Source organism: Cyclopterus lumpus, chromosome 17, assembly GCF_009769545.1.
Source record: "Cyclopterus lumpus isolate fCycLum1 chromosome 17, fCycLum1.pri, whole genome shotgun sequence".
Classification (NCBI taxonomy): domain Eukaryota; kingdom Metazoa; phylum Chordata; class Actinopteri; order Perciformes; family Cyclopteridae; genus Cyclopterus; species Cyclopterus lumpus.
In genome coordinates, this window is record NC_046982.1 from 21,362,774 (window position 1) to 21,386,161 (window position 23,388).

The 23,388-nt window shown below is 44.5% G+C and overlaps 3 protein-coding genes across 14 annotated transcripts in view; 2 read left to right on the forward strand and 1 right to left on the reverse strand.

Moving 5' to 3' along the window:
• The window catches only part of LOC117746045 (ATP-sensitive inward rectifier potassium channel 10), a 12,300-nt gene extending 5,928 nt beyond the window's left edge, over positions 1–6,372 (forward strand). For 2 of the 8 annotated variants that reach the window (XM_034554826.1, XM_034554827.1), the window contains 5 exons: positions 2,028–2,373; positions 3,150–3,361; positions 3,561–3,692; positions 3,787–3,964; positions 4,457–5,438. In XM_034554826.1, coding sequence (XP_034410717.1) covers positions 2,028–2,373; positions 3,150–3,361; positions 3,561–3,692; positions 3,787–3,964; positions 4,457–4,845 — 1,257 coding nt within the window. In that variant the 3' untranslated portion in view covers positions 4,846–5,438. The other 6 variants (XM_034554831.1, XM_034554832.1, XM_034554828.1 and 3 more) reach the window with 5 other exon arrangements.
• A 1,368-nt stretch (positions 6,373–7,740) lies between these two features.
• LOC117746058 lies at positions 7,741–12,280 on the forward strand. Its single transcript, XM_034554858.1, has 6 exons — positions 7,741–8,212; positions 9,111–9,416; positions 9,494–9,784; positions 10,188–10,289; positions 10,644–10,687; positions 11,781–12,280. Exons 1-6 carry the CDS (start codon positions 7,993–7,995, stop codon positions 11,967–11,969), a joined length of 1,152 nt encoding a protein of 383 aa, XP_034410749.1. The 5' UTR covers positions 7,741–7,992; the 3' UTR covers positions 11,970–12,280.
• A 436-nt stretch (positions 12,281–12,716) lies between these two features.
• LOC117746063 lies at positions 12,717–22,504 on the reverse strand. 5 transcript variants are annotated; one of them, XM_034554869.1, is made up of 5 exons: positions 16,215–16,344; positions 14,381–14,647; positions 14,297–14,350; positions 13,929–14,219; positions 12,717–13,576 (listed from the first exon to the last, which is right to left on the reverse strand). In XM_034554869.1, the coding sequence occupies exons 1-5, from the start codon at positions 16,312–16,314 to the stop codon at positions 13,446–13,448; spliced, it is 843 nt and encodes a 280-aa protein (XP_034410760.1). In that variant the 5' UTR covers positions 16,315–16,344; the 3' UTR covers positions 12,717–13,445. The 5 variants fall into 5 exon arrangements, 4 of the variants coding, with proteins under 4 accessions (XP_034410760.1, XP_034410761.1, XP_034410759.1 ...); XM_034554870.1 differs by lacking the exon at positions 16,215–16,344 and adding an exon at positions 21,324–21,421 and having other exon boundaries at positions 14,297–14,647; XM_034554868.1 differs by having other exon boundaries at positions 14,297–14,647.
• Between the last annotated feature and the right edge of the window lie 884 nt (positions 22,505–23,388).

The following is a 23,388-nucleotide window of genomic DNA, read 5'->3' on the forward strand; positions in this document are numbered from 1 at the left end:
CCCTTGTGTCCTGAGCAGGGCATCCCTTTCCTCCCCAAACTCTTACACCAGCATCTCCAGTTACCAGTGAGAAGTTCACTCTTTGTCCACTAAAAGGCCTCTCTGGTAGGACGTCCACAAGGGAAGAAAAAGAAAAAAGACGTTATCTCGTAGAGACGTCGGACTCTCAGACAAAAAGATGTTTCTCCTTAATTTATTCGTCCGAGTCTCTTCTCCGGCTGACAAATGAGAGTCTTGTGTGTAGTTTTCTTGTTTTGTTTGTTGGGTTAATGCAGTACGTCTTCATCCTAATTCTACTCTTTCCCTTTCTTTGTTCTTTTTTCTTTTCCTGCTCCTCTTGTGGGTCACCCTTCTCCCCACTGGCCGGCGTGGTCCGTTGGACGTAAGTGAGCGTGTTTTTTTTTTTTTTTTTTTTTTTTGTGGAGATGCGGTCGCCGTGTCGGCGTGTGACCGGGGGTGCTCGGACAAGGGCTCGCATTCATGCCAACATCCCACGGCGCGAAGCTCTAAGAACACACACACGCATTACTGTGCGGTTCATCTCCATTAAGACAGCAACACACACACACTGACATTCAGAAGCGGCACTTTTTCCTGTCCTGTCTTTGAGTAGAGCAATCATACTATTTTATACTACATTAAAAACAAAAAGGTAAAGAGGGCTTAAAGTTTAGGTATGACGTATTCGTTTGAGTCGAGCAATGCAAAAGACGCCGGTGGGCGCCGTGCTAAAAGGCTCCCGGTGCCATGTTTACACTCTTTAGTTTAGCGTGTTAGCAAGCTAACTCGCGAAAGTTGCCGTAAACACAAAGCGCGGTGGAGGCTGATGGGAACGTTGTTAATCCGCAGGTATTTGTCCATAAACTAAACATATTTTAGTACACGTGTACCTGGGCTCCCACGGCCCGGTTAGAGTAGCAGCCACCCATCGGTCCCCCCCTCACTCTGTTAGCGCCGTTAGCACCGTTAGCTCAGCCAGGCGCCATGCTGACCACCTCGAGGAGACGATCCCTTAACAAACCCCGGATAGGCCCTCGCTCTGCACTTGGTATTTAGCACTTTTTTATCAAACGACCCGAGCACCAAACCGTACCTAAAAGAAAAGAGAACATCAAGTTTCATCGTGAGAAACGCTAAAGAAAAAGCGGTTTGTACAAGCGGCGGTTGCTAAATAGTTGTGTTCCAGTTTGAGATGCTGAAACAGAGGTTTCTTCCTCTTTTTTTAGCTTTTAGTGATGCCACTTCACGCTGCGCAACTTCCTTCCCATGACAAGATTGTCTTAATGTACTTAATGTCACTTCTTTTAGTGGATCTTTTTAATGTGGGTTAGTGGGCCCAGAAACAGGTCTCACAGGCACGAGATCGCTTTTTTGTGTGTCAGCGTCGACTCACTTGGTACTTTTGGTACACAACCTCCGTGGTTAACTAACACAAACGTACTTAACTTCCTTTAACCTTTAAACCGGCAATCACATGTGGGGCTCGGGTCCAAAGGACGAGGCTGGAGTCCACACCTTTGCATCTAATTTTTGCTTTTTAATAAAAAAAATACTTGCGTGGTGTTGTGCTCGGCCTCTCAAGTTTGTTCTGACTTGTTTTGCTGTTTAAAACTTAACTTTAAAAATGTAAAGTTACAGTTGGATGTTAACTTGTCTGCTGGTTAGTTGCTTTATTTTATTTTGAGACATATTTTGAACATCATCAATCACAGGTTTGATTATAATCAGACCACCTTGAGAAGGGATTTCCTGTGAGAGCGAGAACAGGTGACCGCAGGGGAAGTTACCGAAACCTTACAGTCATCATGGGAAGTTTCCATCTCTCCCCCCAGCATGCAACAGGAAGTCACCATAACCTAAATCAGATTGCGAGGCACTGCTGATGTTGTGAATACTGTAAGATATTAAAGAAATATCTGTCAATCCTTGCAACCGAACTAAACTCCAATGAGCCTATTAGCAGCACTGACCCCTCGACGAGTCAATCAGAGAAAACAATTAACTCCTCTTTCTTTGTCGTTCCTCAGATGACATCTGCCACACCCCCTTCCTCTCGTAGCTCCTCCCCCCAGAAGGTGTGCCACTCGCAGACGCAGACCGACGCTCTGAAACCCTTGCTGGGTGGCGGCGTTTCCGGCGGGGGCGGGACTCTGAGGAAGAGGAGGCGCGTCCTGTCCAAAGATGGCCGCAGCAACGTGCGCATCGAGCACGTCAGCGGGCGCAGCGCCCTGTACATGCGTGACCTCTGGACCACGTTCCTGGACATGCAGTGGCGCTACAAGTTCTTCCTGTTCACGGCCACGTTCGCGGGGACTTGGTTCCTATTCGGGGTGCTGTGGTATCTCATGGCCCTGGTGCACGGAGACCTACTTGGTGTGTGTGTGTGTGTATGGGGGGAGGGGGGGTCATAGGTTAACAGGTCATACTGAAGGTCGATGATCCACAGATCTTACAGGGACTATACCTTCAGTAGAAAGAAGTTCCAATGAACATCTCCTGAAGCCCAATCACCAGTTTCTTAATGCTTTGAGCAGCATCGACTACCTTATTTCAACCCTCAGTGTACTGGAGTCACACAGAAATCTCAAAAAACTAAAAATAACTGAAACTATCTGCATAAAGTTCCGTTGACTAGACGAACTTCCATTCACCAATCAGCATCCAGCAGCAGTCGAATCAGACACTGCATGACGGTCGGTCGGCGGGTTTCCGTCGGCAGGTTTCGATCCCTGTCAATCAAATCTGCTCCAGCCACGCCCACACCGAGTTTTGAGTGTTAAAACTCTGAATAAATAATAACCTAAGATGTTTTTTTTAAACTAATGCAACGTTAATTGTGTAGTCGTGACTATTTACTGTGATGAGGCATCTGTGTGAAGTGTTACAGGAGTGTCTGGAATTCGTATTTCCTGTACAGCATCTGAAACTAAAATAACATCAGTGATGGCAGGAAGTCACTGAGACATCTGCTCTCCCCCACTTCCTCTTTCTTCTCTCTCACGTCTCCAACGTTCATCTGAATGTGATGGTTAAAATGATAAAAAGGTCCCTATCAACACTTAGATGTTCTGCCCCTGTAAATATGCAATAACATAAGACATTAGAATAAATAGATTTTTTTTGTGTCTTTTTTTTTCTTTAACCTCCAGAGTTTGACCCGCCCTCAAACCACACACCCTGTGTGATGCAGATGCAGACCCTGACGGGGGCTTTCCTCTTCTCCCTGGAGACCCAGACCACCATCGGTTACGGTTTCCGCTGCATCACCGAGGAATGTCCGGCGGCCATCATCCTCCTCATCGTCCAGCTCGTCATCACCATGCTGATGGAGATCTTCATCACCGGTACCTTCCTCGCCAAGGTAGCCAAACGCATACAGTGAGATGCAGGGGCCCGCATGTGTATACATGAACCCACATGGATCCACATTTCTCAAGCATTTACAAGTAAAAAGCAGATGGGTTAACGCTGCATGCACATTCATCTGTCCCCAATGTTGAGCGCAGGACTCTTGAGAAATGTTTTCCAGACTTAAAAGCAGAACTCATTCCTCCGCTCAGGTCGCTCGGCCGAAGAAGCGAGGCGAGACGGTGAAGTTCAGCCAGCATGCCGTGGTGTCGACCCACGAGGGACGACCCTGCCTGATGGTCCGGGTGGCCAACATGCGCAAGAGTCTCCTGCTCGGGTGTCAGGTCAGTGGGCCCAGGGAGACGGAGAGCGTGCATCACCAGATACCTCCCGCCGCCGCCTAGTTTGCACATATTAACCCAACCCACCCACTTCCAGGTCAGTGGAAAACTGCTCCAGACGTCTCTGACCAAGGAAGGCGAGACGGTCCGTCTGGACCAGAGGAACGTGCCGTTCCAAGTGGACATGTCCAGCGACAGCCCCTTCCTCATCCTGCCGCTCACCTTCTACCACATCATCGACGACGACAGCCCCCTGCGAGCCTGGGCAGCCAAGGGTAAGCGTGGCGGTGAGACGGTGAGGCGTCAGGGGGCGATTCGGTGGGCGGGGCGAGTGGTCAGTCGGGCCTAAATTATTTACAGAGGGGGCAGTTGAAGGGGCAATTAATGTACACCTGCTTTCTGATACCTACTGCAGCATTTCTGCGTAGAAACCTAATAGATTTGTAGTAATGAAATCGGACGTAGACCCGTCGCATACCAGTCCCGAACTTCCTCGTCGTGAACCACTTGCTTCCTTTTACCCTCCAACCTTTGTTCCTTCTCTGTCTTTCAAGTGTTTCCTTTACTACTATTACTTTAGCAGACCTCTATATTAATCACCTGAGCGTGCATACAGGTGCATCCTCTTCGAACAACCCGCTCATAATGAAATGACTCCACAAATCCCTTTAAATGTAGTATTTAGTATAGATTCCTCCGTCCTCTGTCACATTCTCCACCCCCTCACCTCTTCTTATGAAGTGTCCCATCTCATTCACCTCCACCAGGTGGGGGCTGGACCGATCCAGAGTCGGCAGACTTCGAGCTGCTGGTGATCATGAGCGCCACGGTTGAGCCGACCTCCGCCACCTGCCAGGTCCGCACCTCCTACCTGCCGGACGAGATTCTCTGGGGCTACGAGTTCCCCCCCGTGGTCTCCCTCTCCCCGTCGGGCAAATACGTGGCGGACTTTGCCTTCTTCGACAAAGTGGCCAAGACCAAGACCACGCCCGTCTTCAAACCGTCCGGCCCCCAGCAGGCGTACCAGAGCAACGGGGGCGGCGGGGCCGTGTCGGAGGTGACCGATCCGGAGAAGATCCGCCTGGAGCAGAGCTACCGGGAGAGGGGGGGCGAGGAACGAGGCCGGGCGAGAGACGTTCGCATCAGCAACGTATGAAAGGGAGGGGCGGGGGGGGGGGGCATCGCCAAGGAGACGAGTGTGAAGGGTAAAAGCAACGGGAGGAAACGTCTCATCCAAACAGCTCGGACACTTGACTTTTTAGGACCGATTCGGACCTCTGGAAGATATCCAGGTAGAACAAGAGGACGCTTGAAGGAAATACAGAAGACTGTGGACTTCTGTACGCTCAGCAGAAAATGTGTCACTCGTCTGCTGGGATGATGCATGTTTTTACACCGTATTCCTATGAAGGCATAACACACTGCCTGACTGCAGCTATTATTGTGAGTGTTGTGAGTGCACACACACACTCACACACACACACACACACACACACACACACACTTTTATAACTAAGAAAATAACAGGTGGGATTATTTATTCGCACAGTAAATTAAAACAAAACAACAACAACGAAAACTAAAATAAAGAAACTAAACTGAACGCGAGCCGTGGCAGAAGACGGGAAACCCAGTTGACTTGTTTGGGTCCTCCCCTTCTTGCGCAATGTCAAATGTCAAATCCCCCCCTCAATGTCATAGACAAAGGGGGCAATTGCTGTTTATACTATTAAAAAAAAAAAAAAAACACACACACACAATGAGTGATGCTAAATTTTTACAGAAGTCACAAAATCCCCCTCACAACACTTTGGATATTTTTACATTTCTTGTTCGAGTTAAAGACAATTATGTGTATTGAACAATGCACTGCAAGCGGTTAGGAAAAGCACTTTCTCTTCCACGTGGATGTGGAAACTACAACTGGAATGTAGTCGCCTCAGATTGAATATGTGGTGTCCAAGGTGCTCCGTGGGGCGGGCCTTACTTATTTTTTCTGTTACGTATGGATGTTAAAGTTAGCACTTTATGTAAGTACATGATGTACACTTGCACCTTTTATTTAGCTGCCTAACTTCGGACCTTACCACAAGGAGGATAGTTTTTTCTTCTTCTTCTTCACATTACTAAAAGCACTTACACACATTGAATATCATGGAATTTGCATGATATATATCTATAAATATAGATATATATCATATACTTCTCAACAGACGCTTCCTTCCCACAAAGATAATTGGATTTTCAGTTTTCTCTGACGAGAAGATCTTCCACCGCTCTCGTAGAAGCTCTCCTTTCTGTGTAAAGTGGGAGCCTTCTGTATGTCCGTGTAATTATGAAGTTACTAACATTTAATTATTAACAGCGAATGTTTCGGTGGAATTCTCCTTTTTTAATTTATTTTTTTTACCGTCGAGGCGACGAGGACACGAGGGTCCACCAGAGGCGAGAGTGTGAAAGTAATCTTGCAGGTCACGGATAATGATTTTATTCTTATGGAAATGTGAGACAACGATGAATCAAGGAAAAGTATGACAGTGTTTAAATATGTGGGAAATTGTATGTATTTGTAACTTTTGTTTTAATGTAACATCAGGCTCTGGAATGGTGTTTAAAGTGCAGATGGGGGATGGATCCAATGAGACAAATCTCTCTGTTTTAATAAAGTTATTAAAAGGCAGTAGTTGGTCTCCTCACTTGTTCAGAGCACTCAAAGCTTAACCCTGGTTTGCTCCCCGGGCAAACCAGGGCGGATCCCCAAGCTCAGGTTTGGGGGGAGGTGGTAAAGGGCGTCTACTTCTCGGCACATGGCGTTGGTCACACCTGCAGCCCACTGGGAGCTCGTCTGGGGGTAGAGAAGACCTGGGTCGCTTCTACTGGCCCGGGGTGAAGAGGGGCGGTCCAGGATTACTGCGAAAGCGCTGCCGGGAGTGCCAGAAGACAGCCCCAAAGGTACACTATCAGAAGCCTTTGATCCCGGTACCCTTAATTGATGTTCCCTTCCAGAGAGTGTCCATGAAAGAAGCCCCCTAGTCGAGTAGGGGGCTTCGTTACATTCTGGTCATCATGGATTATGCCCCCCCGCTACCATTACGCACCGCAATTGCTAAGTTGCAGTTGCCAGAGAACTCCTCCTCCTCTTTAGTCGAGTCGACATTGTACAAGAGGTCCTAACTGATCAGGGAAGCTGCTTCATGTCTCGGGTCATGAAGGAGATGTGCAAGTTGTGGCTGGTGAGCCCACTAAGAACCTCAGTGTACCACCCACAGACGGATGGCCTTGTAGAACGTTTCAATAAGAACCCAAAACAAATGCTGAGACTATTGATGTGAGGGTTATTGTGGAATCACATAGTGCCTGGTCCAGCCCAATTGTCCTGACTCCCAAACCGGATGGCACTGATAGATTCTGCAATGATTTTAGGAAGTTAAATGAAATCTCAAAATTTGATGCCTACCTGAGTTGATTGAGCGACTAGGCTCAGCCCGTTTTTGTGTCCACTTTTGATCTCACCAAGGGTTACTGGAAGGTTCCCCTCACAGAAAGAGCCAAGGAAAAGACGGCCTTTGCTACCCCGGAAGGCCTCTATCACTATACGGTTCTGCCCTTTCGGGAGGGTACCTCGGCTACACTGTGGGCAGAGGCAGCGTAATACCCCAACTCTGGAAAGTGGAAGCCATTACCACCTGGTCCAAGGCAGCAATGAAACGGCAAGTAAAAACGTTCCTGGGACTGGAGGGCTATCATCTGTTACCAGGGCTTTCACCCTGGTAACAGATCATGCACCATTAAGATGGATGTCAAAAGCCAAGGACACTAATGCGCGGGTTACACGGTGGTTATTGGAATTAATTTTTCTGTTGAGAACAGGTCTGAAAAAGCCATAGGAAATGCAGATGCCCTGTCCAGGACAGGTGAATGCTGGTTGGTTGACGCTCCCAGCCCCGACCTAGAGCTGGTGGAGGGGTGGCAGAAGTCCGATTGGGGGAGGTGGTAAAGGGCGTCGACTTCCCTGTGCCGGTGCTGCAGCCACTCGGCGCGTGGCATTGGTCACACCTGGCAGACAGACTGGGCAGGAGACTACGAGGATCTCCTGAACCCTGAACCTCTGGAGAGGAGCCGCATCGGACTGGAGGCACCGTCTCACACCGGGTGCAGACCCAAGGCCAGAAGACCCCGACCGGGTTTGACCCCCATCCCCTTGACCCTAACCTACTTATTAAAGGACACTTTTTGTCAAATGATTCCTGTCTGAGTCTCTTGTTTTATTCCTGAATCTTGGCCCCCCGGGTTGCCACAGTAGATGAAATATGCAAAGGCATCACAAGGGTTTTTATTTGTGTTGTTCAAAGAATTTAAAATGAGTTTAGAAGAAATGAGACGCTTTGAAACTTTGTGGTTCAGAAAAAAACATTTCCCCAAAATGGGCCTCTCCACTTCCTCATGCAGCACATTTTACAGAATGAGGCCGTGGGTCACGCTTCTCTTTGCCGTTTCTCTTCTGCATCCATGTGAAGCACAAGGTAAGGTTATATTTATGTATCATATTAGATTTATTATATATATATATATATTTGGTTGTTGGTCGAGGTCAAAGCCTTTGTACCGTAGCACTAGTTCACGAATAGAAGTTATGACAAACTTTACAGACTTATTTTTTAACTTTCTAATTTCTAAAATTCTCAGAGACGTGCTGATTGTCACTTATTAATCTTCCCTTTCTCAAACCAATAGAGGTGTGTGTTTCTTTTTGGCTATTATTATTAATAAGAGAAGGCACAACACAATAATAATGATTTATATTGTTCATTTTTGGTAAAAAAACTCTAATAATTTATACTGGAGGCAGGTGGGAAATTTGAAAAAATCTTATTGCCTTCAGTCATTTAACAAGATTATTTAATATTATCCATATTTTGATGAATATCTAAATCCAGAAACATATTGTAAATAATTTTAAACCCTTTTGTGTTATTGAAGTGACGCATTTAAAGGAGTTTACTTCCTTGGAGAAGCAATGCTCTCTACGTCCTTCTCAGTTTTTATTGAGACATCTTCTATCATTTCTGACTTGACTTTCCATCTGTGATGCAGAGGAAGACCTCGGAGGTGTTTGAGACACGTTATGTTGAAAAGGAGTTAAAAGCATCTCCGTCTCCTCTCGTTAGCTAGCAGTTAGCAGTCTGTGGAAATAACCGGTCTGAACGCTAGTAAGAGGAGGGGGGGGGGGGGGGGGGGGGGGGATATATGTCATGATAGAAAGCAACAGGCTTAGTTTCACCTGTTAAACTCGTCTTTCCTGAGGAGACCAAAGACGATGTTAAAAGACCTTTGATGAGCTGAAGCAGTTGGAGTAACATCCAGTAATAACCACGTGTTGTGTGTGATTCTTATTGTATTGTGTGTCTGCTGTTTCTACAGGGAGCAGAGTGACTGCTGTGTTGGTGCAGGAGGGAGAAGATCTGCTCCTGGAGGCTGAATATAATAATCCTGAAGATTATTTAATTGTTAGGTGGAAATTCAACAAAACGGTCGATTTAGTGAGATTTGTACATGATAGAGAACCAGCTGTCTTTCCTGATTTCACTGGAAGGATTGAGTTTACTGGGAAAAGATTCTCTGTGAAATTAAAGAATCTCCAGCTGGCAGACAGTGGAGTTTATACTGCAGACGTGACCACGACTGAAAGAGACCTCCCACTAGCTGAATACAAGGTCACCGTTCAAGGTGAGTTGGTTCACCTTTCAGACACAGATGGAGAGTCTCTGTCATGTTTCATGAACTCTTCACATAACCCCCCTCAGCTCCAGTGTCTCCAGTTAAGCTCTCCGTGGTCTCCGTGGTCTCCAGAAGCTCCGCCTCCTGTGACCTCACTGTGAACTGCAGCACACAGGACTCTCACATCAGCAGCACTTTTACATGCGTGGACGGAGCCTGCAGTCAGGAGGGAGGAGGAGGGCGATCGGAGGTCACGACCTCTGGCGCTTCTCTCCAGGTCTACCTGTTGAATAGCTCCATCGTCTGTCACCATAGCAACCAGGTTCACTGGACCAAGGACTTTAAAGGGACCCAACACGTTTGCTCCCAACATGCTGGTAAGACTGAAGGACAAGACGACTTCCTCATAATAAAGCACAGTTTTGAGTTTAAAAAGTGAATTACATGTTTACGCTGTACATTAAATGTATTGTGTTTGTTTACAAATATTGTTGAACTCTTTATGTCATTGCTGTTTGAGTGGTGTAGGATTTTGTTAGTACAAATCTTGTTAACATCTACAGATTAATATAATAATAGAACTGCTGTTAATCTGTTCATGAAGCTTGTGTGTGTCAGTTCTATTTTATTGTTGTATACTTTTTTATTTGATTTAATTGACATTTATTAAAAATTAACTTAATGATATCAGGTTACCAAGACATGTGTAGGGTCAAAACTGCAGCATTTGATTCAGAGTGACGCGTTCAGTGTGTTTCATGTGTCGTTTGTGTTTTACAGACCATAACCGCGTCCTGGTGCTTCGGATTGCTGTCGGCTTCACGGTTCTCTTTCTCCTCATTCTGTTCGGCCTGTTTCTTTATTGTCGAAAGAGAAAAAACTGTAAGTCCACGTAAACATTTTAACACAAGCAACATCTGCAGCTATTTTAAAATCATCCTACTGCCATACTGTTATGTAAAGTAATTACACTGTCTACATGTAAGGAAATCCCCATCTGATCATTATTTACTTAAAGCGGTTATATTTAGCATTTTATTCCAATTTTACTGAACCCAATATTACAAAATTGCCTCGGAGGGCAACATAGAACATCCTCTGTCCTTGTGATATACGATCAAAATGTACTTTTCATTGTAGAAATGCTTTAGGTGTCTGCATCGTAATGTCATTATAAAACAGGTAAAAAGGTAAAGCTATCTTTTTTAAAGGGCTGTTTTTTCATTTGATCTGCAGATGAAAAAAAAAGCAGCGAGAATACGGTTTATGAAATTCCTCTGGTAAGTTTCTTTTTTCTTTATTTAACATTCTTTAACACTCTCCAGGTATTGAGGAAACATCGAGTTTTTTAAAATCAGAACCTGCCGCATGCACGCGTCACTGGTGACGCTGCCGCATGCACGCGTCACCGGTTACGCTGCCGCATGCTCCCGTCACTGGTGACGCTGCCGCATGCACGGGTCACTGGTTACGCTGCCGCATGCTCCCGTCACTGGTGACGCTGCCGCATGCATGCGTCACCGGTTACGCTGCCGCATGCACGCGTCACTGGTTACGCTGCCGCATGCTCCCGTCACTGGTGACGCTGTCGCATGCACGCGTCACTGGTGACGCTGCCGCATGCATGCGCCATCGGTGACGCTGCCGCATGCACGCGTTACTGGTTACGCTACCGCATGCTCCCGTCACTGGTTACGCTGCCGCATGCTCCCGTCACTGGTTATGCTGCCGCATGCTCCCGTCACTGGTTACGCTGCCGCATGCTCCCGTCACTGGTTACGCTGCCGCATGCTCCCGTCACTGGTGAAGCTGCCGCATGCATGCGTCACTGGTGACGCTGCCGCATGCACGCGTCACTGGTGACGCTGCCGCATGCACGCGCTACTGGTTACGATGCCGCATGCACGCGCCATTGGTGACGCTGCCGCATGCACGCGTTACTGGTTACGATGCCGCATGCACTCGCCATTGGTGACGCTGCCGCATGCACGCGTTACTGGTTACGCTGCCGCATGCACACGTCACTGGTGACGCTGCCGCATGCACGCGCCACTGGTTACGATGCCGCGTCACTGGTGACGCTGCCGCATGCACGCGCCACTGGTTACGATGCCGCATGCACGCACCATCGGTGACGCTGCCGCATGCACACGTTACTGGTTACGCTGCCGCATGCACGCGTCACTGGTGACGCTGACGCATGCACAAGTAACTGGTGACGCTGACGCATGCACACACCACTGGTTGCGCTGCCGGAGTATATATACGAGCGGCTGGTTACTTTATCACGTTATAAAAATAGCACCATTCAAAATAAAGTGTGTATTAAAAATGTCGGTTGTTCGCTGACGGTGTACGTGATTTATTCTGCAGGCCGCAACAACACCCCGACTTCTGGTTCAGAGTCCAACCGACGAGGCTTCAGGTCTTTCTCCAACCTCCACCTACAGCTTGGTCGGAGCTCACACTGGATCCCTGGAACCTTCTGAGACCAGAGGCCCGGCTGCGGTGGAGAGCCTGTACGCCCAGGTGGAGAAGCCTGCCCGGTCCTTAAACCATTAACGGGGGAATTGTATTCCTCATACAGCAATTACTAAAGCTTTACGGTTTTATTTAAGTGTTCACTGATAAGTGCCACTGATATGAATTGTAATTATTTCCTAAACCAGCAACGATTTACAGTTTGGACTTCCAAGGCGTCGCAGGACAGTTGTGTCTTATCGTGGTGTTCTTACAGGTTCAAAAGGAGTCAAATACTTGTGAACTTGTGGAGAGGCCCATGTGCAAAGTTTGGAGGGAGGAAACGGAGGAAAACAAAAAAAGCTTGATTGGCTTGAAATGTTTTATTTTTCTATAATATATTTTGTCATGAATTCAGTGTGTCAAGTGTGTTTACTATAACAATAGCGCTGATTGATTGCGGAAAAACTCACAATATATAAAAAGTCTGTTACACGCGACCTTAAGGCTTCCACTAATCACAGAAAGTATAAAGCTTTAACAATAATAAAGTTGAAAACATGCTTAAACTGAAATTTAAACACTGTACATACAAACAGTCAAATATGCAATATATCTGTTGGGGTTATAAATAGGACCACATGCTGTGTTATACACAGTGTATTCAACGAGGGTATTTCTTGTATATTGCTGGTCTTGATCGTGAAAACATTTCATGGTCATCTCTGTGCAATAATTTTCATTTCCAAAGTAAAATCAGTGATATTGGGTATAATCAATAGATAATCAAGGAGGATCGGCATTTGTTTTAAACGTTGAGTCAACGTTTGGACATTTCAATCAACATGAAACATTTACAAAGCTGATTTTATTAATACTTTCAATCTTAAATGGTTTACATTCATGTTTGCTGGCTTGCAGTCTTCTCCCTCTTGATGTGTTGCTGCCACCAGCTGTGGATCAGTGGTATAGCATGATAGCAGTAATATAGCATTATAGCATGAGATCAGTGGTATAGCATGATAGCAGAAATATAGCATTATATCATGAGATCAGTGGTATAGCATGATAGCAGTAATATAGCATTATAGCATAAGATCAGTGGTATAACATGATAGCAGTAATATAGTATTATAGCATAAGATCAGTGGTATAACATGATAACAGTAATATAGCATTATAGCATGAGATCAGTGGTATAGCATGATAGCAGTAATATAGCATTATAGCATGAGATCAGTGGTGTAGCATGATAGCAGTAATATAGCATTATAGCATGAGTTCAGTGGTACAGCTTTAGATCAGTAGTATAGTATGATAGCAGTAATATAGCATACTAACAGGGATATAGCATTACTGCATGAGATAAGTGGTATAGCATGATAGCAGTAATATAGCATGAGTTCAGTGGTGTAGCATGATAGCAGTAATATAGCATGCTAGCAGTGTTATAGCATTATAGGATGGGATCAGTGGTGTAGTATGATAGCAGTAATATAGCATGCTAGCAGTGATATAGCATTATAGCATCAGTTCATATAGCATCAGTAGCATTACGAGATCAAATAAACAATTAGTTTATTTGTGCTTGTGGAGCTTCTCCATGAGGTGGACGGTGATGACGGCAGCCACCATGATGATCAGACCCACAGAGAACACGACTATCTTCACCAGGTACACCGATGGACCAGCAGAGGGCGCCTCTGAACCTGAAACACAACAATACACCTGCTTGAGTTTCACAAAGCGCATTGTGCTCTCTGAAACAGCATATTAGTTTTACGTTGTTGATCCTCTGTTTATTCATTTCTGTGCTACTTTAAACAATCATGTTCCAGTGCTGCACTTTATGTTCATACTTAAAAATGCAGTAATGGAGAAAAGTTGCACTTTTTATACCAAACACGGAAATTAGTCATTTAATTAGTCATGTAATTTAGTGTTCCTATAAATAACATTCATGTGCTAGAAAAAAACTAGAAAAGCTAATACGCTCCAAGTCTTAAGCAAACTCAAAACTGTGCTTTATTATGAGGAAGTCGTCTTGTCCTTCAGTCTTACCAGCATGTTGGCAGCAAACGTGTTGGGTCCCTTTAAAGTCCTTGGTCCAGTGAACCTGGTTGCTATGGTGACAGACGATGGAGCTATTCAACAGGTAGACCTGGAGAGAAGCGCCAGAGGTCGTGACCTCCGATCGCCCTCCTCCTCCCTCCTGACTGCAGGCTCCGTCCACGCATGTAAAAGTGCTGCTGATGTGAGAGTCCTGTGTGCTGCAGTTCACAGTGAGGTCACAGGAGGCGGAGCTTCTGGAGACCACGGAGACCACGGAGAGCTTAACTGGAGACACTGGAGCTGAGGGGGGTTATGTGAAGAGTTCATGAAACATGACAGAGACTCTCCATCTGTGTCTGAAAGGTGAACCAACTCACCTTGAACGGTGACCTTGTATTCAGCTAGTGTGCCGTCTCCTAGTGGGCGGTCTCCTAGTGGGCGGTCTCCTAGTGGGCGGTCTCCTCCATAATGTCCCACTTCTGCAGTATAAACTCCACTGTCTGCCAGCTGGAGATTCTTTAATTTCACAGAGAATCCTTTCCCAGTAAACTCAATCCTTCCAGTGAAATCAGGAAAGACAGCTGGTTCTATACGAGGTACAAATCTCACTAAATTGACCGTTTTGTTGAATCTCCACCAAACAATGAAAAAACCTTCAGGATTATTATATTCAGCCTCCAGGAGCAGATCTTCTCCCTCCTGCACCAACACAGCAGTCACTCTGCTCCCTGTAGAAACAGCAGACACACAATACAATAAGAATCACACACAACACGTGGTTATTACTGGATGTTACTCCAACTGCTTCAGCTCATCAAAGGTCTTTTAACATCGTCTTTGGTCTCCTCAGGAAAGACGAGTTTAACAGGTGAAACTAAGCCTGTTGCTTTCTATCATGACATATATCCCCCCCCCCCCCCCCCCCCCCCCCCCCCCCCCCCCCCCCCCACCCCCCCCCCTCCTCTTACTAGCGTTCAGACCGTTAGCGGTTTATCCACAGACTGCTAACTGCTAGCTAACGAGAGGAGACGGAGATGCTTTTAACTCCTTTTCAACATAACGTGTCTCAAACACCTCCGAGGTCTTCCTCTGCATCACAGATGGAAAGTCAAGTCAGAAATGATAGAAGATGTCTCAATAAAAACTGAGAAGGACGTAGAGAGCATTGCTTCTCCAAGGAAGTAAACTCCTTTAAATGCGTCACTTCAATAACACAAAAGGGTTTAAAATTATTTACAATATGTTTCTGGATTTAGATATTCATCAAAATATGGATAATATTAAATAATCTTGTTAAATGACTGAAGGCAATAAGATTTTTTTTAATCTCCCACCTGCCTCCAGTATAAATAATTAGAGTTTTTTTACCAAAAATGAACAATATAAATCATTATTATTGTGTTTTGCCTTCTCTTAATAATAATAATAATAATAATAATAATAATAATAATGATAATAACAACCAAAAAGAAAGTCACACACACACTTCTATTGCTGTGTGAAAGGGAAGATGAATAACTGACATATTGTGCATCTCAATAAAAGATTTTATTAGCATCACTATAGAAATAACTGACAATTAGCACGTCGATGAACATTTTATACATTTCTCTGAATTATAAAGTTTAAAAATAAGTCCGTAAAGTCATCTAACAACCGAATATACACTACCTTTCAAAAGTTTGTGGTCACTTAAAAATGTCCTTATTTTTCAAAGAAAAGCAACGTTTTCTTCAATGAAGATAACATTAAAATAATCAGAAATACACTTTATACATTGTTAACGTGGTAAATGACTATTCTAGGTGGAAACGTCTGTTTTTTAATGAAATATCTACATAGATGTATAGAGGCCCATTTCCACAACTATCACTGCAGTGTTCTAATGGTACATTGTGTTCTGAGAAGACTAATGGATGATTAGAAAACCCTTGAAACCCCTTGAAAACCATTGAAAACCCTTGAAAACCATTGAAAACCCTTGTGCAATGATGTTAGCACAGCTGAAAACATGCTAGTGAGAGAAGCTATAAAACTGCTGCAAATGGAGCATTCTTTGATGAAAGCAAAGTTTGAAGAACAAAATTAATATTTCAAATAAAAATCATTATTGCTAACCTTGTTAATGTCTTGACTATATTTTCTATTCATTTTGCAACTCATTTGATAAATAAAAGTCTGAGTTCATGAAAAAAACCACGAAATTGTCTGGGTGACCCCAAACTTCTGAATGGTAGTGTATATATATATATATATATATAATAAATCTAATATGATACATAAATATAACCTTACCTTGTGCTTCACATGGATGCAGAAGAGAAACGGCAAAGAGAAGCGTGACCCACGGCCTCATTCTGTAAAATGTGCTGCATGAGGAAGTGGAGAGGCCCATTTTGGGGAAATGTTTTTTTCTGAATCACAAAGTTTCAAAGCGTCTCATTTCCTCTAAACTCATTTTAAATTCTTTGAACAACACACATAAAAACCCTTGTGATGCCTTTGCATATTTCATCTACTGTGGCAACCCGGGGGGCCAAGATTCAGGAATAAAACAAGAGACTCAGACAGGAATCATTTGACAAAAAGTGTCCTTTAATAAGTAGGTTAGGGTCAAGGGGATGGGGGTCAAACCCGGTCGGGGTCTTCTGGCCTTGGGTCTGCACCCGGTGTGAGACGGTGCCTCCTGTCCGATGCGGCTCCTCTCCAGAGGTTCAGGGTTCAGGAGATCCTAGTAGGCTCCTGCCCAGTCTGTCTGCCAGGTGTGACCAATGCCACGCGCCGAGTGGCTGCAGCACCGGCACAGGGAAGTCGACGCCCTCGTGACGGCCGCTGTCTAACCACTAAGTTGGCGCTTGTCCCTGGAGAGCAGAGCACCTGATGCAGAGCACCTGGTCCGAGAACAGCGAGGGCATCAAAGCCTCGAGCTCTCGCGTTGCTGGGCAGGTTTTCTCTCCGTCATCGGTGGAGTGGGACAGAGCGGTGCCGCCGGTCACTTTGGTTTTGGTTTCGCTGAAAACGCCTATTACACACGCATTCACGTTGACACTATACTGATGTTACTGACTGCCACACTCCATCACGTTAACTATTTCCTTGTTAAGTTTAAATAAACACTTTAGGTTCCTCGGAGCCAGGTTGTGACACATTGGGGCCTCGTCCGACTTCTTTCCCCGTTTGTGCCGTAATTTAAGAGTTGGGAACGGGTAGTGGTGTGCTTTTGGGCGTGTCGTGTCTTGTAGAATTTGTTTGTTGGCAGCGGTTGGGGCGACTAAACGGTAAAAACTGTGGAGGTTGGTTTGCATCGTAACCTGTGTGTGTGTGTGTGTGTGTGTGCGTGTGTGTTTGTGGGCAGATTGATGTTTGATGCGCGTGTGCTTCAAAGTTGGTTTATAGTGCTGCTCAGCGCCTTCCTTTGGTGCCTGTGCCGCCGGTAAGTTTAGCTACTCGTGTGATCCAAGGGAAAGGACAGCGGTTTGGGGATCGAGCCACCGGGTAAGTTACCTTCATATTTGCTGTAAGGTCTTGTATTATCCGGTCTTCGAGGAGGAAGTTCGTTATGTTTGAGCTGCAGCGGGTCCAGATATCTCTTGCAAGTTGCTCTGTGCGTAATTTTATTGAAGTGGCGTGGAGTTTCCCCCGGTAGACGGTAGCGACGTTCCCCTTTGGGTTCGTTGAGCTGGGTTGGTGTAGTGCTGTGACGAACGTGGGTGAAGCTTGCCTGGGAGCATGTCCGTGGTGCCAGGAGAGGTGCTAGCTTCCTAGACGCTCTGCTAAACCAGCGGTCTTCAGTGCGTAAATACCCACCACAAGTAGCATGAAGACTAGGGATGAGCTTAGATAGCGGGGAGACGCCGACCCGAGTTGAGGGTTATTCCTCGTTGCACACAGGGGTAGACTTTGTGGGGTCTGTCTGGGTAAACGTGGATTTGCTTGATGGGTGCTCGTTGTAAATAGTGGAGATGTCGGAGGCTGAGGCGTTCGTAGACGCTCCGTCTCGGGAGTTCCTGGATAAATGCACAAGAGAGCAGCTGCTCTGGATTGATGGATCATTATGCAGTGGTGGTTGAAGGAGATAAACGCATCAAGGAGAATATTAAATATGCTATAACGTCAAAATTAATCGAGATGGGAATTATGTCTGAGAGGTAAAGAGTCCGTTCCAGGTCCTACTGCTGGGTCTTTTCGAGCTCATGGACTATCGTTTGAGCAACAGGAGGAGATGTTGCTGTTGCAGATGGAACATGAAAAAAGTCAAATAGAAAGGAGAGAATCCGCCAAGAGTCAGAGACGGCAAAGATAGAGCTGGAGAGATATCGCTTGTCTCTGGTCGCAGATGGCAAATTGTCCTGGGAGGGTTCAGGGCGCACCGGAGCCCAGGCCTGCGGGGAATCGCGTGGATGTTAGTAATTTGCGCTGGTTGCCACCGTTTAGTGAAAGGGATCCAGACACGTTCTTCTTGCCGTTTGAACGGGTAGCGAAGGCTAGAGATCGGCCCGATGCGGACTGTGCTCTTATGCTTCAGTGTGTCCTTTTCAGGGAGAGCACAGGAAGCGTATTCCTCTTTGAGTCTGGAGGACAGCTCTAATTATTCTAAAATAAAGGCTGCGGTGCTCAAGGTGCATGAGCTGGTGCCAGAGGCCTATCGCCAGCGTTTTATGTCCTTGAGAGGAAGATGGGTCAAACATATGTGGAGTTGGTGAGAGACCTATCGACGCACTATGAGCGATGGTTAACTGCCCTTGACGTGGCTACTTTTGAAGATCTGTGTGAGTTGATGGTTTTGGAGCAGTTTAAAAATGTCCTTCCAGATCGTATTGCGACGTATCCTTAAGATTGAGTCAACGTTTGGAATACATTTCCATCAACATGAAACATTTACAAAGCTGATTTTATTAATACTTTCAATCTGAAACAATCTTACATTCATGTTTGATGGCTTGCAGTCTTCTCGGTGTGTTTCTGCCACCAGCTGTGGATTAGCGGTATAGCATGATAGCAGTAATACAGCCTGAGTTCAGTGGTGTAGCAGCAATGACATGCTAACATTACATTACATGTCATTTAGCTGACGCTTTTATCCAAAGCGAATTACAATAAGTGCATTAAACAACAAGAATCGAGAAAGTACAATTTCTTCAATAACGTTAAACTACAAAGTGCTATCAGTAAGAGACATTTAAGTGCTATTAAAGTGCTACTATGGTGCTAGCTTCCCTATTCAAACAGTGATATAGCATTACAGCATGAGATCAGTGGTTGAGCATAATATCAGTAATATAGCATGAGTTCAGTGGTATAGTTTGATAGCAGTAATATAGCATGCTAGTAGTGTGATAGCATTATAGCATGAGATCAGTGGTATAGCATGATAGCAGTAATATAGCATGCTAGCAGTGTTATAGCATTATAGGATGTGATCAGTGGTGCAGTATGATAGCAGTAATATAGCATGCTAACAGTGATATAGCATTATAGCATGAGATCAGTGGTATAGCATGATAGCAGTAATATAGCATGCTAGCAGTGTTATAGCATTATAGGATGTGATCAGTGGTGCAGTATGATAGCAGTAATATAGCATGCTAACAGTTATATAGCATTATAGCATGAGATCAGTGGTATAGCATGATCGCAGTAATAGAGCATGCTAGCAGTGATATAGCATTATAGCATCAGTTCATATAGCATCAGTAGCATTACGAGATCAAATAAACAATTAGTTTATTTGTGCTTGTGGAGCTTCTCCATGAGGTGGACGGTGATGACGGCAGCCACCATGATGATCAGACCCACAGAGAACACGACTATCTTCACCAGGTACACCGATGGACCAGCAGAGGGCGCCTCTGAACCTGAAACACAACAATACACCTGCTTGAGTTTCACAAAGCGCATTGTGCTCTCTGAAACAGCATATTAGTTTTACGTTGTTGATCCTCTGTTTATTCATTTCTGTGCTAGTTTAAACAATCATGTTCCAGTGCTGCACTTTATGTTCATACTTAAAAATGCAGTAATGGAGAAAAGTTGCACTTTTTATACCAAACACGGAAATTAGTCATTTAATTAGTCATGTAATTTAGTGTTCCTATAAATAACATTCATGTGCTAGAAAAAAACTAGAAAAGCTAATACGCTCCAAGTCTTAAGCAAACTCAAAACTGTGCTTTATTATGAGGAAGTCGTCTTGTCCTTCAGTCTTACCAGCATGTTGGCAGCAAACGTGTTGGGTCCCTTTAAAGTCCTTGGTCCAGTGAACCTGGTTGCTATGGTGACAGACGATGGAGCTATTCAACAGGTAGACCTGGAGAGAAGCGCCAGAGGTCGTGACCTCCGATCGCCCTCCTCCTCCCTCCTGACTGCAGGCTCCGTCCACGCATGTAAAAGTGCTGCTGATGTGAGAGTCCTGTGTGCTGCAGTTCACAGTGAGGTCACAGGAGGCGGAGCTTCTGGAGACCACGGAGACCACGGAGAGCTTAACTGGAGACACTGGAGCTGAGGGGGGTTATGTGAAGAGTTCATGAAACATGACAGAGACTCTCCATCTGTGTCTGAAAGGTGAACCAACTCACCTTGAACGGTGACCTTGTATTCAGCTAGTGTGCGGTCTCCTAGTGGGCGGTCTCCTAGTGGGCGGTCTCCTAGTGGGCGGTCTCCTAGTGGGCGGTCTCCTAGTGGGCGGTCTCCTAGTGGGCGGTCTCCTAGTGGGCGGTCTCCTAGTTGCCAGTCTCGTAGTGGGCGCAGTCCTCCATACTGGCTCACGTCTGCAGTATAAACTCCACTGTCTGCCAGCTGGAGATTCTTTAATTTCACAGAGAATCTTTTCCCAGTAAACTCAATCCTTCCAGTGAAATCAGAAGAGACAGCTGGTTCTCTACGAGGTACAAATCTCACTAAATCGACCGTTTTGTTGAATTGCCACCTAACAATGAAATAACCTTCAGGATTATTATATTCAGCCTCCAGGAGCAGATCTTCTCCCTCCTGCACCAACACAGCAGTCACTCTGCTCCCTGTAGAAACAGCAGACACACAATACAATAAGAATCACACACAACACGTGGTTATTACTGGATGTTACTCAAACTGCTTCAGCTCATCAAAGGTCTTTTAACATCGTCTTTGGTCTCCTAAGAAAGACGAGTTTAACAGGTGAAACTAAGCCTGTTGCTTTCTATCATGACATTATTTCCATCAACAAACTATTTTGATTAGGAAGCAGAATTCCTCTTGTACTTCGTAGCGTTTACTTTTTAATCATTCTTCAGGCCGTCAGCGAGGCCACCTTTATGACTTTAACATGTGCAAAAATGTTTTGCTCGGTCATGCAGACACAGGAGGGCTGCATTATTAACCATGAGATACAACCTCAATATTACAATGAAGAAGTTCTTTTCTCACCTTGTGCCTCGACGCCGACGAGCAGCACCAGAATCACAAAGACAGACACGACAGACGGCGCCATAACCTGCTCTGTTTGTACGATGAACAATGGACACTTATTTATTATACCTATAGGAGGGGTCTTCAACAGCTCTTCATCAGCTCTTCATCAGCTCTTCAACAGCTCTTCATCAGCTCTTCAACAGCTCTTCATCAGCTCTTCATCAGCTCTTCAACAGCTCTTCATCAGCTCTTCAACAGCTCTTCATCAGCTCTTCAACAGCTCTTCATCAGCTCTTCATCAGCTCTTTATCAGCTCTTCAACAGCTCTTCATCAGCTCTTCATCAGCTCTTTATCAGCTCTTCAACAGCTCTTCATCAGTTCTTCATAAGCTCTTCAACAGCTCTTCAACAGCTCTTCATCAGCTCTTCATCAGCTCTTCATCAGCTCTTCAACAGCAATTCAACAGCTCTTCATCAGGTATTCAACAGGTCTTCATCAGTTCTTCATCAGCTCTTCATCAGCTCTTCATCAGCTCTTCATCAGCTCTTCAACAGCTCTTCATCAGCTCTTCATCAGCTCTTCAACAGCTCTTCATCAGCTCTTCATCAGCTCTTCATCAGCTCTTCATCAGCTCTTCAACAGCAATTCAACAGCTCTTCATCAGGTATTCAACAGGTCTTCATCAGTTCTTCATCAGCTCTTCATCAGCTCTTCATCAGCTCTTCATCAGCTCTTCATCAGCTCTTCATCAGCTCTTCATCAGTTCTTCATCAGTTCTTCAACAGCTCTTCATCAGCTCTTCATCAGCTCTTCATCAGCTCTTCAACAGCTCTTCAACAGCTCTTCATCAGCTCTTCAACAGCTCTTCATCAGCTCTTCAACAGCTCTTCATCAGCTCTTCATCAGCTCTTCATCAGCTCTTCATCAGCTCTTTATCAGTTCTTCATCAGCTCTTCAACAGCTCTTCATCAGCTCTTCATCAGCTCTTCAACAGCTCTTCATCAGCTCTTTATCAGTTCTTCATCAGCTCTTCAACAGCTCTTCATCAGCTCTTCATCAGCTCTTCAACAGCTCTTCATCAGTTCTTCATCAGCTCTTCAACAGCTCCAAAACACAAGCCGCAGGGCCGCAGTCACAACCACTCAACCTCTTTCAGGAAGTGAAGTTCCTCTTGTTAAAGTTCCTCTTGTTAAAGTTCCTCTTGTTAAAGTTCCTCTTGTTGAAGTTCCTCTTGTTGAAGTTCCTCTTGTTGAAGTTCTTCTTCTAATCTGTCGATACAAAGACCAGTTCACAGCAGATTCAAACCTAAAAGTCCAAGAAGAGATGATTAATGAACGAAAGAACAATTATCTGTTTCAACTGATCCTGCAGGCTTCTTTACAAAAGAAACTAAACGTTTGAATAAGCATTGGCACTATTTCTTATAATTAATGTATTCCCTTAAGAGTAACTACTTTTGTATGTTGCACCAGAATTATCTTCAAGGTGCTGAATAAAACATTCAAAGCATATCTAGTGCCTCCACATGGCTCTCAACATGGTGGAACCAGAAGAAAATGTGAGGAAACAAAGACGGAAAATGAATAATATTATATCTATTATACATAGATATAATATAAATATATATTATATATATATATATATATATATTATATATACATATAAATGTACATATATATATATATATATTATATAAATATAATATATATATTATAAAAATATATTTGATATATATAATATATATATATATATTATATATTATATTTCATATATATATTATATATTTATAATATATATATATATATATATCTATAATATATATAATACATATATATAATATATATAGCTAAAAAAAGACTTTAAGTTGTACTGTGTTTGTTGTATTACTTCATGTTTTGTTTCTCTTAAACTTGCATCATAATGTCTCAATGCACTTCTCATGATAACCACTTCCTTTCTCATAACTCTACAGAAAACTGTGGTAAACTGTAAATGTCCCCAATGTGTACCAAAGAAAGAGAAGAAAGTATCTTTGCTCAATAATTATTCTGTATATTACATATAATTATGTCTTTTGTA

Bases quoted from the DNA above. Each gene is read 5' to 3' on its own strand.
- LOC117746063 (XM_034554867.1), bottom strand. From the start codon at position 21,387: ATGGCGCCGTCTGTCGTGTCTGTCTTTGTGATTCTGGTGCTGCTCGTC. The intron at 20,936-21,323 runs GTGAGAAAAGAA...CTGTTTCTACAG, and splicing joins CGTCGGCGTCGAGGCACAAG to GGAGCAGAGTGACTGCTGTG. The intron at 20,418-20,494 runs GTGAGTTGGTTC...AACCCCCCTCAG, and splicing joins ATACAAGGTCACCGTTCAAG to CTCCAGTGTCTCCAGTTAAG.
- LOC117746058 (XM_034554858.1), top strand. From the start codon at position 7,993: ATGAAATATGCAAAGGCATCACAAGGGTTTTTATTTGTGTTGTTCAAA. The intron at 8,213-9,110 runs GTAAGGTTATAT...CTGTTTCTACAG, and splicing joins GCATCCATGTGAAGCACAAG to GGAGCAGAGTGACTGCTGTG. The intron at 10,688-11,780 runs GTAAGTTTCTTT...TTTATTCTGCAG, and splicing joins CGGTTTATGAAATTCCTCTG to GCCGCAACAACACCCCGACT.